The 17309-nt window shown below is 32.9% G+C and overlaps 3 protein-coding genes and 1 non-coding gene across 4 annotated transcripts in view; 1 reads left to right on the top strand and 3 right to left on the bottom strand.

The window, feature by feature from the left end:
* Nucleotides 1-267: 267 nt before the first annotated feature.
* LOC116030192 (UDP-glycosyltransferase 75C1) lies at nt 268-2056 on the bottom strand. The gene has a single exon (XM_031272363.1). The coding sequence runs from the start codon at nt 1931-1933 to the stop codon at nt 509-511; it is 1425 nt and encodes a 474-aa protein (XP_031128223.1). The 5' UTR covers nt 1934-2056; the 3' UTR covers nt 268-508.
* A 10451-nt stretch (nt 2057-12507) lies between these two features.
* Nucleotides 12508-12579, top strand: TRNAW-CCA. Its single transcript has one exon. It is a non-coding gene; the product is annotated as a tRNA-Trp (tRNA).
* Nucleotides 12580-12722: 143 nt separating this feature from the next.
* On the bottom strand, nt 12723-14209 carry LOC116023251 (xyloglucan endotransglucosylase/hydrolase 2-like). Its single transcript, XM_031264242.1, has 3 exons — nt 13714-14209; nt 13424-13617; nt 12723-13267 (listed from the first exon to the last, which is right to left on the bottom strand). Exons 1-3 carry the CDS (start codon nt 13987-13989, stop codon nt 12895-12897), a joined length of 843 nt encoding a protein of 280 aa, XP_031120102.1. The 5' UTR covers nt 13990-14209; the 3' UTR covers nt 12723-12894.
* A 1744-nt stretch (nt 14210-15953) lies between these two features.
* LOC116023241 (probable monogalactosyldiacylglycerol synthase, chloroplastic) overlaps nt 15954-17309 on the bottom strand; it is a 5465-nt gene continuing 4109 nt past the window's right edge. The window contains exons 7-9 of the mRNA XM_031264232.1: nt 16715-16777; nt 16558-16632; nt 15954-16366 (exon numbers count right to left, since the gene is read on the bottom strand). Coding sequence (XP_031120092.1) covers nt 16133-16366; nt 16558-16632; nt 16715-16777 — 372 coding nt within the window. The 3' untranslated portion in view covers nt 15954-16132. The remainder of the gene's footprint in view (nt 16367-16557; nt 16633-16714; nt 16778-17309) is intronic.

The raw sequence follows: 17309 nt of genomic DNA, 5'->3' as shown, positions 1-17309 counted from the left end.
CTCGTAAAATACCGTGAAATATCTCCATTGATAAGGATGCTCTTAATATGTCACTTTTATGCATCGACACCAAGAACAAGTTATACATCAGTAATAGTGGATTATTAGGTTCAGGCCAGCTTCTAGAAATAAATATATAATATGTATGATTTAACATAAAAAAAAAAAAAAACCAACCAATCAAAACATATAATGTTTCATGATGTAACATACGGAGTAATAAAAACCAACCAATCAAAACATGGTGGAGTGTAATAGGCGTTTCAATTCCAAGAACTCACATTTTATTCATATTTTTTAATTTTCTTTTTTGCTACGACAATTTTCATAAATTAAATCTTAACGATAAACTTTAATTACATCAACGTAACTACGGGGTTTAACACTTTGACTACCAAATCAAATTAAAATGGACTTTATCATCACGTCAACCTTCTATTGGAAAGTTATTGAAGACAATTTTGTCATTTATATCGTGATGATTCATTGAGTCGTTACGTACGTAGTACTAATGATTTCTTACGTTTCCAGCGAATGATTTGAGATTCGTATCTGAAGATCCACCTTCCCTGTTGGCTTCCATGGCCAAATCTCTCCATTTCTTTGCATTTCTTCTGAGTTCCTCCCCTTTGTCTCCGCCGTCCATCACCGTCTCAATACACCGCTTTATTTCCTCGCTCCCAACGACGCCGTCTTCGCCCTGCGTCACCCGCACGCCGGTCTTCCACACATCTTGAATCAGCTTGGCGTTAGTCCCTTGGTCCGTCCAGTGAGGGAACGCCACGACGGGCGTTCCCGAGCATATGCTCTCGAGAGTCGAGTTCCATCCGCAGTGCGTGACGAAGCAGCCGAGAGAGGGGTGTTTCAGGACCTCGATTTGGGAACACCATGGGACTATTAATCCTTGCTTTTCCAACTCCTCCATGCAGCTCAATTTGTCGTCCTCTTCTTCTTCGTGGTCTGATTTTTCTTTTTCTTGTTTGTCTCTTATGACCCAGAGGAATGGGCGTTTGATCTCTAGCAGACCTCTTGCGATCTCTTCCTTTTGGGTTTTGGAAGGGTTGAGGAGGCTTCCGAATGAAATGTAGACCACGGAGGACTCCGGCTGCGAGCTCAGCCACTCGTTGATGGAGCCGTCGTCCTTTGATTTCTTGAAAAGATCGCCGCCGAAGGCGGTGTCGGAGGGGTCTTTTCCGTCCAGGAAAGCGGAGGGGATTAACGGTCCAACTCCCAATAAATTGTAACTACTTATAGATTTCAGTCCCTCCGTCTCCAAAGCGTCGAAAGTGTTAACCAAAATAGTTGGATTCGTTTGAAGATCTAATTTCTCTATCTCCTCTTTGAAGGTCGGCATGGCAAAACTGTATTCTCCAGCCGAGCCGGAGGGGAGAAGAAACGACGGGAGATCGCCGCTGAGCAGGGGAGGAAGCCCGGGTAGTTGAACCGGGCAGTTCGGATCGGTAGCGGCGTTCTTAAATTCATCCTCGTATCCATGGAAGTAGTAATAGTAAATATCCAAAACAGCCGCGGGTTGAATCCAGAGCAGGGCGGACGGGAGGTTGGCATCACGCGCCACCTCAGAAACCCAGGGGAGCAGAATAGTACGAACCACGGCCGTGAAGGGGCGTCCTTGAGCTTCATTATCGGAAATTATGTCTTTCAGCGACGAGGAGCCGCGGGTTCTGATCTCCGACATGTAGTGCATGATATCGTGATTTTGTTTGAATCCCTCGTCGTAGCCGTCGGAGAAAGCGGCGAAGTTCAAGCCGTCGGGAACGGCGGCGTTGGGCTTGGACATGAGGCGGTGCGCGTAGACGGAGGTGGCGAAGGTGACCTGTATCCCCAAGCGGACGAGGCGCTTGGCGAACTGGAGAGATGGGTTGATGTGGCCTTGCGCCGGGAAGGTAACCAGAAGAATATGAGGCTGCACCATTGCCACGCCAACCAAGAAAGAACCAGATGGGGGAAGATATATGTCCCACAAGGGAATTAGAGATTTTTAGGTTTTTTGGAGAGTTAGGATTGTGTTTGTGTGCATCTTGATTTTGCATGAGAGGATATATATATATATATATACACATATGAGAAGTGAGTAATAATTGCAGAGGATGAACCTGAACTTATTGTATTCGTCCTCAGCCCCACATTCCCGACAAAATTTGTGAAGGTACCAATTTAGTAAAATATCGCTGTCTAGTGCTTACAAAAAACCCATTACATTATTGGATGTAAATTTAATGTATCTTTTAATATGTCATTTAGAACCCAATTAAGTTACACCTACACTATTAGAGCATCTACATTAGTAGATCTTTCACAGTTTTTGAGAAAACAATTGACTACATGGAGGAGAGAGAAGATCCAAGCTTCCTTGCAAATTGAATTTTTTGTACGTCCCATTATGAAAGAGAAAAATTTTGAGAGAGTGTAAGGCTATGCACACTAATGCCTAGTCGGGCGTGTGCAGCGCATGAGCCCGCTAGCACGTTTTTGCCTACTTTTTATTCTTTTATTTATAAATGTCGTTTATTTTTTTCCTCTTTTTCTCTTCTGTTTCCCTCCTTTCTTTTCTAGTTGACACCTCAATTTTTTTATTCTTTTATTTATAAATGATGTACTTAGTTGTCTTTGTGGAATTCTAGGTCATAAACACAAATTTGATATTTACTCGTAAAGCAATCTGGATAATGCACAATAAAAGTCAAAATTAACGAATTAAATGTAGTAATGTGGGAGTTAAGAGGCGTGCCCCACATAAACAAAATCGGAGGAAGTGACGTATGAGATGACGAATGGCTAGTTGCAACAGGTTTGTCTCGACTCGGAGACAAAGAGTGCCGCAAAGTTTCATGCAGTAATTGTCTATATATATTATGTTTGTTTCAGTTATAATTATGTTTTTCCAGGAAAATGAGTGTAAACCAGCCGCCTTTCATTTTCACGTCTGTGTATATTTTGCTGTGCCACTATATAGGATTATTATAGGATGTGGTCATGCATGACCGGCTTACTCCTGCTACAAAAACATGTATTCCTAATTTTTTTGGGGGGTTTAATTATATATATGATGATATTGTAATCGATTATTATTAATAAATCATTCCAGAGCTTTCTCTCTTGTACATATCTAGACACCAAATAATGGTTTATGTGAACCCAGTGGGGTAGCTCAAGTGACAAGTGAGCTCTCTTTGTGGGGAGCAATTTTGCGAGCAAGTGACGATTTCCCTTGGGCCAGCTCCCGTGCCTCCCGGAGCGAACGTGGGTGGACGGAGAGACAGACCCTGTAAATTTACCAAAAAAAAATAATGGTTTATGTGCAATGTATGAAAATTTGAATCTAATAATATTAAAACTATAATGATTGGTTTGTAAGGGTACATTAGTTCAAAATATTTTTGAAAATATTATTAGAATGTAAATAATTGCAAAAAATAAAGGGAAGTAGGGACTTTTTTACGTGAAAATAGTAAGGAGAAAATTATGAGCTTTTTTGACAATACCAAATAAAATTCGCTATGTTTTAAGAAATTTTATACATGTATATTTTGTATAAAGAGCTCTCGAATTTTTTGTTTTTATGAACTTTTAGATAGATGATGACGATCAAGCATGATGTTCGGTACTTCGATTTGATGTAGATGAAGATGATCAAGATAATGTTAAATCAAGAAGTTGTATACATGGTAATATGATATCCTTATGATAATTCAATATTTAGAGTAGGCATGATTAGTTGGGAAGATTGCCTTGATTGGTGTGACGGCATTATTAGAGGGATGAAGAGTAATTCTGGGTAACTTATTACGTTGTCCTTATCCATGTAAATCCCTTTTCACTTTTTTAAAATGAGTCTCACTTTTACATCATTAAATTTACAAATTCTCTAGTATTTGTTATACATTCCTACAATATTCTTTCACTTTCAAAAGTGGTCTTACTTTCATATTATATTATAAATATAATACTAAATAATATAATAAATAAATAATAAGAAATTAAAAAAAAAAAGTACAAAAAGGCTACCAAACGACAACCTTTGTCAGTTTTTGGCATGCTTTTACAACTCTTTCTCATTCTATTTCCTCCTGCTAATTTAGCAATTTCTCTCTCCTCTTGCAACACATTTGATTTTATTTTTTTTTTGAAAACACAACACATTTGGTATTAAATAAAAAAAATTCCTCTCTTGTCACATAGATTAGAAAATGAGGAATTGGCTGAGTTGAGGACCAGCCTTAGCTTTTCATAATATCATGATTACCATTCATGGGCTTTCTTTAATGCGTAATTGTTACCTTAATTGCTATTTTAATCGGGCTATTTCCATTGGTCGGATAGCAATATATNTATATATATATATATATATATATATATATATATATATATATATATATATATATATATATATATATAAGCTAATCAAATTAGGCTCCTAACGAGAACTAAAAGATGTTGGTGTAATTGTTTGTTGAAATGAATGGTTCATATTACTTACTTATTGAATTTTTTTTTATTGCTAAAGACCTTGTGGTAAAGCGGCATAACTGTGATCCTCCCAAATAAGAGGTCACATGTTGATAATCTACTATACTAATAAGAGCCAAAGAGAGTTAGACCTAAAATGGGTAGAAAAAATGGCGGTCAAATTATTTAATCAAATGGATGGTTCAGATGAATTATTTAATCAAATAGATGGTTAAGATAATTCATATTAATANATCTACTATACTAATAAGAGCCAAAGAGAGTTAGGCCTAAAATGGGTAGAAAAAATGGCGGTCAAATTATTTAATCAAATGGATGGTTCAGATGAATTATTTAATCAAATAGATGGTTAAGATAATTCATATTAATATTATTAATAGAGATTACCTAATTTAACCTTACTTTTATGATTATCCGTTAAGTTTTCCGTTAAATATTCTCTTCTCTGTTAACATTCCGTTAACTTTTAACTTACCCATTAATTTCTATAAGAAAGGTCTTAGGTTCGAACCTTATCTCAATCAAATTTGACATAATTAAGTTTCTCACTCTATTTTACTCTTATTAAATTAAATAAATTAGTAGCTACAACAAAAAATGATACATATGTATTTCTTTAATTTAGAATTATGTGTCTACAATACCTTTATTTGAAAAAATTATTCATTATCAAAAAATTAAATTAAATAAAAAAAATAATTTCATTAGTTATATTGTCTTTATTTTCTCTCATGCAAATATTCTTTAGATTCAAATTTATCTATTGATATTCATTAAATTGTCTATTATCTTATTTTTACAATATCTTGTAATTAAATATCAAAGTTATAGTACAAAATAATGTTATATATTTAGTTACCAAGTATTTTATTAATACTATGAAAAAAAATTTAAAATAATTTGAAGCTAATTATATTAATTACTTCGGGATTGGTTGACGAAGAGAGTACTCAAATAATAACCCAACAAATTGAAGTGGAATCACTTTATTTTACTCTTATTGAATTAAATAAATTAGTAGTTACACCAAAAAATTATACATATGTATTTCTTTAATACCATGAAAAAAATAAAAAAGAATAGTTTGAAACAAATTATATTAACTACTTGGGGGATTTGTTGACAATGAAAATACTCAAATAACCCATTACCCAGCAAATTGAAGCGAGAAACTACCTTTTAATATCTTTTGGAACACATAATATTTTAAAATTTCAAATTTTTATTAATTTATTTAATCTTTTTTCTTAAACTAGGGATTTCTTTATCCACAATAACACATTCAACAATAATGGTTGAACCAAATGAACCCCAAGCAGAACACCTAAAGGAAAGTCCATAGCTCCTATATCATAATATCATTGCATGACGTTGTCATCTATGCTACCAACAATAACCGAATTGCAAATAACACACTACCAACAAAAAGGAGGAGAACAAATAGTAAAGATGAAGACAATGACAATGTTACTCGAAAGATAATTAAGAACACTTAGAAAATTTCAAATTAAAAGTAGTATTTATTTAGACTATCATTTTTAGACCAAATATTTAGACTATTGATTTTACAAGGTTGCAAACATTTATTTTAGTAATAATTATAATGAATTTTCTATATTATCTTGGATTCATATACTTTGAGTTAGATATTTAAATAAAACAATTTGACATTGGATTCATATACTTTGAGTTAGATATTTAAATAAAACAATTTGACATTCAATTATTCATGTATAAACTTCTCATATATAATCTTGCATTGATATACTTTTAAATATTTACTTAAATATAAACATTGGGCATTAACCCATTCGCGCAATGCGCGTATGAAACTAGTATATATATATATATATATATATATACAGATACTACATTGTAAAAGAGTAGTAATATTTAAAAAAAAAAAACTAAAATGACATTTTTTTTCTTAACAAATATTATACAAAGCAATGAAGCATTAAGAATAAAATAAGAAATGGCATGTCACTCTCTACTATTAAACCTGCCCATGAAAAAGTCAAAAAAAAGAAAAGAAAAGAAAAAAAGAAAGAAAAAGAAGGCAAACTACATAAAATGAGGGATACAAACGCCAAGATTCTTAATTTTTTTTTATTTGTTTATCTCTACCTTTGATGAATGTTGGTCATTATCGTGACTATATATCATTTCATGTTTGTCTGCTTATATTTGTCCCAACAATCCAAATTTACAAAATTATGATTTATTTAAAACGTATATGGTATTAGTGTATTATTACGGAGGAGCAAATTGTCATTTTGGTCCACTGACTATAGGGGTCCTGTTAATTGCAGTGCACGACTTTCAAAACTGTTAATTGCATACCATTACTATTCAATTTTTATCAATTTTGGTCACTCCGGCCAAATTGCCGGCCAAATGTCGCCGGGAGTTAAAATAATGAGGATATTTTAGTCATTTCACTCCTATTTCTTCTTCTCCGGCGAACTCTTCTTCTTCTTCGTCAAACGACACAAACCTAGGCGCATTCTGTTTGCATTTCTTCGACTTCGGAGGAGGACCAAAGCGAGATCGAGGAGAAGCTTTCACGCCTTCAAGGTTTTGTTTTCGAACGAGACGAGGAGAGCTTCCGAGGGAAGAAACAATGGCGGCGCATTTTGTTTACATTTCTCCAACTTTTCCGAATCTCCGTTGCTGCACCCAAGATTGCAGTGACTTCCCTTATGTTGTATGGGAACGTGGTTATAAAGAAGCAAAATAGGCAGTGTATAGCCTTGCCTAGAAAGCCCAACTTCATCTTCTGATGTGGAGTGGGATATGGGTAAAACAATTCTGCAAGTTTTCAATGGCCAATAGCTTTCTTAATCTTATCGCTCCAAGTTTTCAATTACGCCGGCCTAAAATACTACGAGAAGAAAAAAGATTTGTATCGTTTGGCCGAAAAAGAAGAAGAATTCGCCGGAGAAGAAGAAGAGTTCTCCGGAGAAGAAGAAATATGAGTGAAATGACTAAAATATCGTCATTATTTTAACTTCCGGCGACATTTGGCTGGCAATTTGGCCGGAGCGACCAAAATTGATAAAAATTGAATAGTCATGGTATGTAATTAACAGTTTTGAAAGTCGTGGACTGCAATTAACAGGAACCCTATAGTCAGTGGACCAAAATGACAATTTGCTTTATTACGGAGTATATATTAAGGTCAATTTAAACAATCTTTACAAATTAATAGATATTTGTCATTGATGTGATGGGAAACACTAAAAAAGCCATCAACATAGATTCTAATTTATAAATAATGGAATTGTGTGTGTGTTTTTTTTAATGTATGGTCTTCCTATTGGCATAGACCAACAATTTGTGAATTATAATATGTATATTCATATTAGTTTTTCATATTAAAATTTATTTATGTGAACAAATTATTTTATGACTTTTTTTAATATCTATTCATAATTTAATATGTTTAGTTTTTTTTTTTGTGATGTCTTGTTGCAAATGAAATATTAAAAATTCGATTGTGGTAGAATCATTACTCTTTTTTTTTTTAATTTTTAATTTTTATTTTTTAAAGAAAATGAAAATCACATATGAATTGAAAGTGCTTATTGATTGAAGACTCACCCCAACTTATTGACATGAAAACAACAACGTAATTAAATTCGTAATATTTATTTAAACAAGTTATATTTAGTAAACTTAGAAATCAAATCAATTTTGAATTTTTAACTATAGTCCAGTGTAAAAAAATGTGTCTATATATGACTAAGGTGTTCTTCAATAATTTGAAATTTTAAAATGCATAAATTGTCACTTTACATATAACTAAAGAGAAAAATATGTGTATGATAATAATTTGTGAAAAAAATCTACAACATGAATATAATTGGTGGACTAAAATCGTCGTTTTTCCTGTATTTTCGAAAATAAATAAAATTTCTCTTAATTAGGCTAGTGTATTTCCCTCAAACAAAAAAAAAAAAAAAAAAAAAAAAAAANAAAAAAAAAAAAAAAAAAAAAAAAAAAAAGGCTAGTGTATATTGGGCCCATGCTCCGGGAAGGCCTACTTTGGTGGGCCAAACTACAAATGGTTGACCAATGAATCAGAAAGCAATTTTGGTACGGATCTTTATTTCATTGGACTAGTTGACAGCGAACTATACTTTGGATCATATTTCATGTTATAAGTTTATAAGATTGATCATTGATAAATATTTATTTTTATTATACTAAATAATTTTATTTTAATGCAGCATACTAAAAGTGAATTTACATTATATTAAAAATAAATTTTACTAAAGAAATTTTAATACAGTATATATTTATTTGAATACTACTAACTCTGTTTCAACTTATTGAAACACAAAGAGTCATTATCACCTTCACCGGAGTTCAAATTCACCTTTTCCATATAAGAGTGCAACAAGGTGTCACTAGACCACAAAGTCTTGACATATATATATATATATATATATAGTGATTCACAGTAATTCGTAATTGGCATGACACCTTGTCAAATGTTGTAGTTGAACTGTTTAACTATTAAACAGATGTTTAAAACTCCTGTTTTCAAAAAAAAACTTGTGTCTAAGAAAACCAAGCCTTCTTCTTTGACCACAGTAGACTACGTGTTGCATTTATTATAGGCTGTCAGTCAATTCATTTGAAACTGGGTGGATAAACATTCTAGAGACTTAGAGGGAGAACCAAAGTTTTGCTTCTTCTTTCAAATTAAACCAGCACGAGCACAAAATAAAAATGTATATATTAACATAATTGGTAGCAAAGGTTGGACTCTTAGCTTCAAAGTGTTCAAGTCAAATGTGTCATGCTCCCACCGAATTGTCAAATGTTTAGTATAGAATAATTTAATTTAATGTAAAATTTTTAATACCAACAAGTAAATTAAACAAATTATAAAAATAGTGACTGCCACACCTGTGCAGTTTAAGATACATAATTACATACACTACTCATTTGAATATGGTCAATATATATATAATTTGGTTAAAATTTAAATTTTAAATGACATCTTAAAGTTTAACTTTAACAAATTTTTTTAATATAGTTTAACTTTGAAGAATGAAAAACATTTTAGAATAAAAATTTTTCTTTAAAAAAATAAAAAATTAATTGTTGAATTTAGACAATTTTAAAAATAAAGAAAATAAAAAAAAAAATCACTTCAAACCGAAATTGTGGATTCCAAAACTGAATGTGGTACCGTTATACAAGATTTGGTTATGATTTAGTCAATTCTAAAATGAGAATCGAAGTGTGGACATTACTATATCGCCATATAATTGAATGGACATAATCGTAGCAGAGCAGATTGTCTTGACTCGGAGAAATGAGGTGGAGTTGGCGGCCCATTTGTACAGTCGCACATGCATCGTAGCTAATAATGTTATTATCTTGTCTTTCCTTCAATTCGATATGCATGTCATGTGCAGGCAGTACCAAGAATTTGGATCCCATCATTAAATCATGCATGCATGCATGTATATGATGCTGTAATCGACCCCATCATTTCGATCATTTTCACGTCTGTATGTATAGTATCTGTTTAGCCTCTGATCTGGTCATCATCACCAGATCTCTCATCCACATCAAAATGCATGATTTGCGCCGGATAGCTCTTCTAATTTGTGGGGTCAAAATTTGACAATCACAAAAGTGCTTAATTGTTTTTTGAACAAAAATTGACTTGACTTGTGTTTTTTTTACCCCAACAATGGTGATCGAGGTTATTGGAATTATGGTGCAATTCATTTATTCATTCAAAAGTATAATGCTATTGTATAATTTTGTAAGTATTGGGATAAAAGTGTTTGTTTCTCAACAAATGTCACTAATTAGTAATTATGCAACCTCAATCATGAATTCATGATCAACGTGATTGTCTCTTTAATTGCTTTAAGCACTGTACTAATGTATAAAGATCAATCTCATATCTTGATTTTCTCTTTACTTTTATCTCCTTTTTTTTGTATGATCTTTTAAAATTTTTAATACTAAATCTCTTTGAAAGTGAATCATTTTTAGAAGTAAATTAAATTAAAATTAATGATCAAGACTAAAAATACCAATATAATCCATAAATTAAAAGTGAAATGAACTCTTTCTTTTTATAAATCACAAACATTATTATCAGTTATTAGTAGTTTAGCTAAGCACATTGTACTCATATGACATATTTGTGACTTTTCTTGAGGAAAGATCACATGACCGAACCTCGACATGGTAGGGTATTGATTCTCTATTAGTTTAATGTGCATAATAATCATAATAATATAATATTTTTCTTAATTAAGTATTTATATACTTTGCGAAGGCGTGATACAACATTATTGGTTCATGCTTCGGTGGGGCTAACAACAATCTTAATTTAATCGACGTACCATTTATATATGTATGGATGAATGAATTTCGTGATCCAAAGTCTTGCTCAGCTCCAACTAACATTAATCAACTTTATCGTGAATATATACTATCTTTTTTTTTTTTTGTTGGGTTTTTCCCAAGGTATCATCCGTCCCAACAGTCAGCACATTAAGTGGACTGGTCAAATAGTTTGCTCCATTCACTTGGGTGGGGATCGAACCCCCCAGGGCCGGATTTTAGGGCGTGCAAGATGTGCAACCGCACAGGGCCCCAAAATTTTGGGGGCCCCTAGTCCAGTCCTGACATAATAGTTAGTATATGTATTTGCGATTATATTGGCTCAAAATTAAATTTTTTGCATTTTTCTTTTTGCAATTTTCCTCAATTCGCAGTTTATTTATGCTTTGATAGGGCCTCACTTAGTTACTCGCACAGGGCCTCGCAAATCAAAAAACCGGCCCTGGAACCCCCAACCTCATACTTAAGGGACGAGGTGCTGAACCACCATCAATATATACTATCTCTGTTTAACTATCACACACACTTTTTGTAATGTAATTTATCTCTTTATTTTTGTAGTGTAATTTATTTTTAATATGTGGTTTTTAGACTTTTGCATAGTTACTTAAGATTGGACTTTTCTCGGTGCATATTCAAATAGTGACTACATGTTTTTCTTATCAAAACATAATACTAAAAACTTATATGAGACCGTCTTACGAATATTTGTACATAAAACAGGTTGAGTTGTAGACAACTAAATATGTAAGTATCACAATTTCATTTCCCACGAGGCCTAGCTCATCTTCACAATAATAATAATAATAATAAATATTATTATTATATCATAAGTAGCAAGCGTCTATCATAAATTCGATTCGTCTTACACAATAATAATAATAATAATAATAATAATAATAACAACAACAACAACTTGTGCCAAAGATCTTATGGTTTAGGGTCATGGAGTGACTCTCCTAAATAGAAAGTTATGGATTTGAGCCACACTCAAAATAATAAAACTTGTAGTAGTTTTTGGTAGCAAAGTTGTCATTTACAACCTACTCTGAGTCTCTGACCTCCGAGTGTTTCAGTTCAATTCAAGTACGTACAACTTGCGTGCACGTAAAAATAAACGATAAGTGTATTAAACTTCGTACGCTCTGTATATTATTATATGCATTGCTGTATGGTACATACAACATAATAACTTGCTCATTAAAATAAGAGAAACCAATATTTTTATCACTTATTTATAAGGATAATATTTTTCATTTCTTAATTATAAATATTGTCACTTTTTGTCATTTAATTTTTTATAAAGTAATTTTTTTCAGTATAAGTTCTCACTTGAACTCTCACATATATATAAGGAGTTGCTAACTTCAAATAATATAATGTGATTATTTAATTTTTCTTAAATATCTCTTCAAAAAAAAATTTCTTAAATATTTTAATACTATTTTTAAATATTTCAAGTTTAATTGTTATATTATGATATCAATTTTATAGTACATTTAAAAATAGTATTATATTTCCATAATCATATTTAAATACACAGTAATAAATTAATAATACATTTTCGTAATTTCACATATACCGTAAACTAAATGCTGTTAAGCCTGTTATTAATGACTCCGTGAGGAGCACAACAACGGATCCGTGGCGCAATGGTAGCGCGTCTGACTCCAGATCAGAAGGTTGCGTGTTCGATTCACGTCGGGTTCAATCCCCAACTTGATCCACCCTTTTTTAAAAATCGGATCCTGCATGAATAATAAATTATCCATTTTATGATATTCTTGTGATACTAAAATATTCAAGCACAAATAATTTTTTAAAAAAAATAAAAATTGCGATGTCGGATCAGATTCGGCAATATATTCCCTTCATTTTATCATCTTCTTCTCTGACAGCAATAAACTATTTAAGCACAAATAAAATAACAAATAAACAAATTAAACTCTCCAACGTTCAATTTCCAGTTTTACAGATCCAATTCTTCTTTTTACATAAATATTTAATTGTTTTTTCGTGGAAAAACTAAAACATGGGTACTCTACACTCCCCAGGAATGCCCATTGGGAAGCGTTTGAAGTCAGTGCAATAATTGTAGACCATAAACTTTTTCTGAATCCATTTGAGCCTGCTTTTTCCATGGTCATCAAGCTCTTGGCTTTCCCACTCTCCATTAGAGAACTGGTGAGAAGTGGGGAAGGTTTTGGCCTGGAAGTTTCTGCAGTGAGCTGTAAACGGTGCGTAGGACCAGTCAATCTTTTCTTCCCCACTCCTTGTGGCCCAGGCTTCTGCATTCCATATGCTTGAGTATACCTTCATCGTCTGATTCTTCGGGAATGGCACCCCAATTTCTTCATCATTCTTGAACACCCTTATGGGCATCTTATCCACCAAAAAACTGTAAAAACATAATCAACAACCTATAAGTTTAAAATGCATGATTCTTGAAACAAATTCGACTTCTATGGGAGCCCAGACTAATTTAACTCTTCGGGGTCCTTTCTAAGAGCTTATGGTATCAAAAAATTTGATTTTTTTTTGGGATTTTGCTTACATGATGTGTTGGGGCTTCCAAACGATTGTGTAGGTGTGGAAGTTCTTGGTGGGGTCAAACCATAGGTAGAATTGCTGTTCTCTGCCGCCTCGGCCTTGAGTGATGACATTGGTATGGAGGACGTAAGGTTCGCCGGTGACATTTCCTAGGAACTCAAAATCTATTTCATCGTGGGTTGGTCCTTGAGCAGATAACTGCAATATAATTCACAAAAAGCCAAGCCATTTGAATGAAACTAATTCAAGAATCCTAATCTTAAAGATTTGAGTGGGGTTTTGATAGATACGTACATAGAAGGCAGTAACAGTGCCGGCAGAATTTCCAGGAACGAGCTTCATCTCCATCTCAACTCTGCCAAAAAGGAAATCTTTCTTGGACCGGAAAGCAGACCCAGAAGTGGTGTCTAGCGACAAGGAAAGAAGCTGGCCTCCATTGGAAATCTTGGTGCCATTGCCACCCCAAGTCATGTCAAAATCTTGGTAGAAATCGCCAGCGTAAGAAGAAGCCAAGGAACAACTCAGCGCCACCATAACAAGAAGCTCCAGCATTCTTGAAAACCCCCTCATTACTGGTGAGAATTGCAGGTTTAATTTTGTGAGATTTTAGCGAGTGCGGAAATGGAAGGGGTTTGAAGGAAAGTGGAGGAAAATATATAGTGGGTATGCGGAGAGGGAGAGGGAGAAGGAGCGGCTAGCTATGAAAGAAATTGCATAAAGCTTGTGAGCCCCAAATGCACAGCCCCACCAAACCCTAAAAGGAGCTAAGAGGGTCTTGTTTTAATGTTTTATGGAAGTTGTGAGCGACAACTGGAAGAATTGGAAAGACCTAAAGCTGGTGCCAGCTTGGCGTCGCAATGAAAGAAGCGGCCTTTTGCCCTTTTTCTGTAAGAAATTTGGATATTTTCGGGAATTTCACAATCAGTTATTAGCTAATTGTATGTTACTTATATGGAGTATTTATTTAGACTGTGTTTGGTTTGCAAATGGGAATCGTAATCAGAGTAGGTATCAAATACCTGGTAATGATAATGAGTTTCAGTGAAAAAGTATTTTACATGTTTGGTAGAAGGATGGAATAGGAATGATTATCAATATTGCTGTTAGATATGTATAATCTTATAATGAGAATAAAGATTTTAAAAATGTAAGAACAAAAAATATAAAGAAAAGAAACAAAAAATCTAAACAGTTATGGGAAGCGGCTAGGAGGAATAATGGAATGAAACCATTATTTTATTAGGGAATGAATTTTTCAATTGAGGTAATCAAAACTCATAGTAGTGTTCTAAAAATTCTATCAACCAAACAATAGTAATAACTTTAATACGCATTTCTGATAGCTAAACATGTCAACCAAACACACCCTTAGATTAATTGAAATTACTTACTCTTTCTGTTTGAATATGCGATCTTCCATTTGAGAGAGCCACATAGATATCATTGAACTACAAGTTATTTTGCTGATTTTTTGTGTTTAATAATATTTTTAATGTATTTTCTAAATATATAAATTTTATATATTAATACAAATTTAATTTATGAAAAATTAAATTAAAAATAACTTCAGTCAAACCTCATTAACCGAACAAGACAAAACAAAATAGGGCGGGGGGAGTATTATTTTATATGAATAATATATAAAATGATTTTAAGGACATTAATTTATTATTTTATTTATTGAATTATATCTCAAATATTTTTAATTTTAGATACAAATTTTAAAATAAGTTATTGTTATTATTATTTTTATCATGTTGTTGTTATTATTATTATTTTAACAATCATTTTTGTTTTTAATAATAATAATAAGAATTCAACATTAAAAATATAAATTTGAACAAGAAATAAATATGCATAGGCATCACAATAAACAAAAATGGTTAATGGTAAATTATAAATAAAAATGCAATAAGCTAAGTAAAAAAAAAATATTTACCAAATGCATACTTTAGCTATTTCATTAAATCAAACAGTTGAAATTATTTAAATAAAGTAAAAATTGAATTATAAGCTATTTTTAAATAACCTCTTTGATGATGTGCTTTTATTTTGAAGACTTGGTGGGAAAGAAATATATCAACCGTGAAAGCGCAAAACAAGAAGACAAATTTCATACATATTTTGATAGAAATTGAACCGCATTATACAGCTCACCGCTGCAAGGAAATGGTTTGTTGGGTCTTGGGTGGCGCAAAAAGTGATACCGCGGCACAACAAATTGGGTACGCGCACAAACTATTCAACAAAAAAAAACTATTCAACAAGAAATAGAAAAACAAAGTAATAAATAAATAAATATGAGGTTTTGAAAGTGATTCTGTTGGTCCTGGAAATAGGCATGGGCCCACACGCCTCAGAGGGTATGATTGGGAGGTGTAACTTTGGACTAGTGGATGCCAACCCGACCTGTGTACCACAAAATTAATTATGTTTATACTATATATATTAAAGCTGTAGTGAATAAGTGATTTAGGTAGTAGAAGTTGATGTTCCTGTTTTATTGTCCATCTACTCATCCTGTAAAGTTCCAATTTCAAATCTCTCTAGGCCTTGGCAACCAATTCACATGACATAACAATGTTCAAAATCACAACACTTTTAATTACCATTGAGTTTTTATGCTTTTAAGACAATACATCGGGTCAGGAATCAAATCTATAATATTCTATCTAAAGTTATTACCCGATCCGACCAAAAAGTGTTTGATAAATTAAGCCGGGCAATACTCGGGCACAAAACTTCTTTCAGTGAGAAGCTCATCCATATCTCGGACAATCTTAAATACAGCTTCTGGCCTGGCCATCCTAAGACAATTACGAGACATGGCTTCCAGTTCATGTCTTCTAGAACCAAACCACTGGGCGACTATGTTGGCAATCTCTTTTGGTACTTTTGAGAATTTCCCGCAACCGTTGTTCACAACATACGGCACATTTCCCGCTTCCTGCATAAAACGAGGCAACATTGATTTGAGGTACAGAATAACAGGCTCAAAGCATGCTGATTTCTGCAACTATGATATACAAAAGAATAATCCCTTGTCACTGTGCACAATTTAAAGAGTATTGTTTGTTACGCAAATTTTAAGAGATCAGTTTCAGAACATGGTAAAATAAAAGTGCATTGAGCAACCACCTGTCCGGCAATGTAGTCGTTTAAAATTATAGGGAGTCCTCGAATCATGGCTTCAGCGATAGTCCCAGGACCAGCCTGTAGAAGACCGTAAAACTCTTATATTGCCATTTTGTTTAAGGTGATAAGAAGTAACATAACGGCAAACACATTACATTACCTTAGTTATAACGCAATCACAAGCACCCATGCACTCTTCCATTTTAGTGACGAATCCCTTCACCTGAATCACATAGAAGAAATTTAACATCTACTGACTACAAATAGATTCTCCTTCTAAAACAGAATGGCATGTTTATTTTAAAATCCCAATTAATGATTGTGTCATAAACATGTTAGCTATATAGCATAGATTCACAACCAACCACATTTGAAACTTGAAAGAAGTTTTTATAAGCTTCATCCATCAATCTGCTTTCCTTATAGCCTCTGGACTCACTTCATCCACTGTTTCTATCAAATCTCAAAACTATTTAATGGACATTTAGACATTATAGTTCACCTTATAAAGAATCATTTTCCCAAGACTACAGTAGTGCACATTACTACAAATTTGAATAACTTCATCAAGGATGCACTCTGTATAAACACTCCAATAAAATGTAGCACAAATGCCTGAACTGGATTAAGTTACTATATATACTGATCTGGAAAGTAGTACTTAGTATAATACTGTATTAGAGAAGTTAAAAAAAAAAAAAAAAAAAAAAAAAAAAAAAAAAAAAACCTCTTTTTTTTTTTTTTTTTTTTTTTTT

This window comes from Ipomoea triloba, chromosome 1 (genome assembly GCF_003576645.1).
Source record: "Ipomoea triloba cultivar NCNSP0323 chromosome 1, ASM357664v1".
Lineage (NCBI taxonomy): Eukaryota > Viridiplantae > Streptophyta > Magnoliopsida > Solanales > Convolvulaceae > Ipomoea > Ipomoea triloba.
This window is presented reverse-complemented; position numbering and strand designations above follow the sequence as displayed.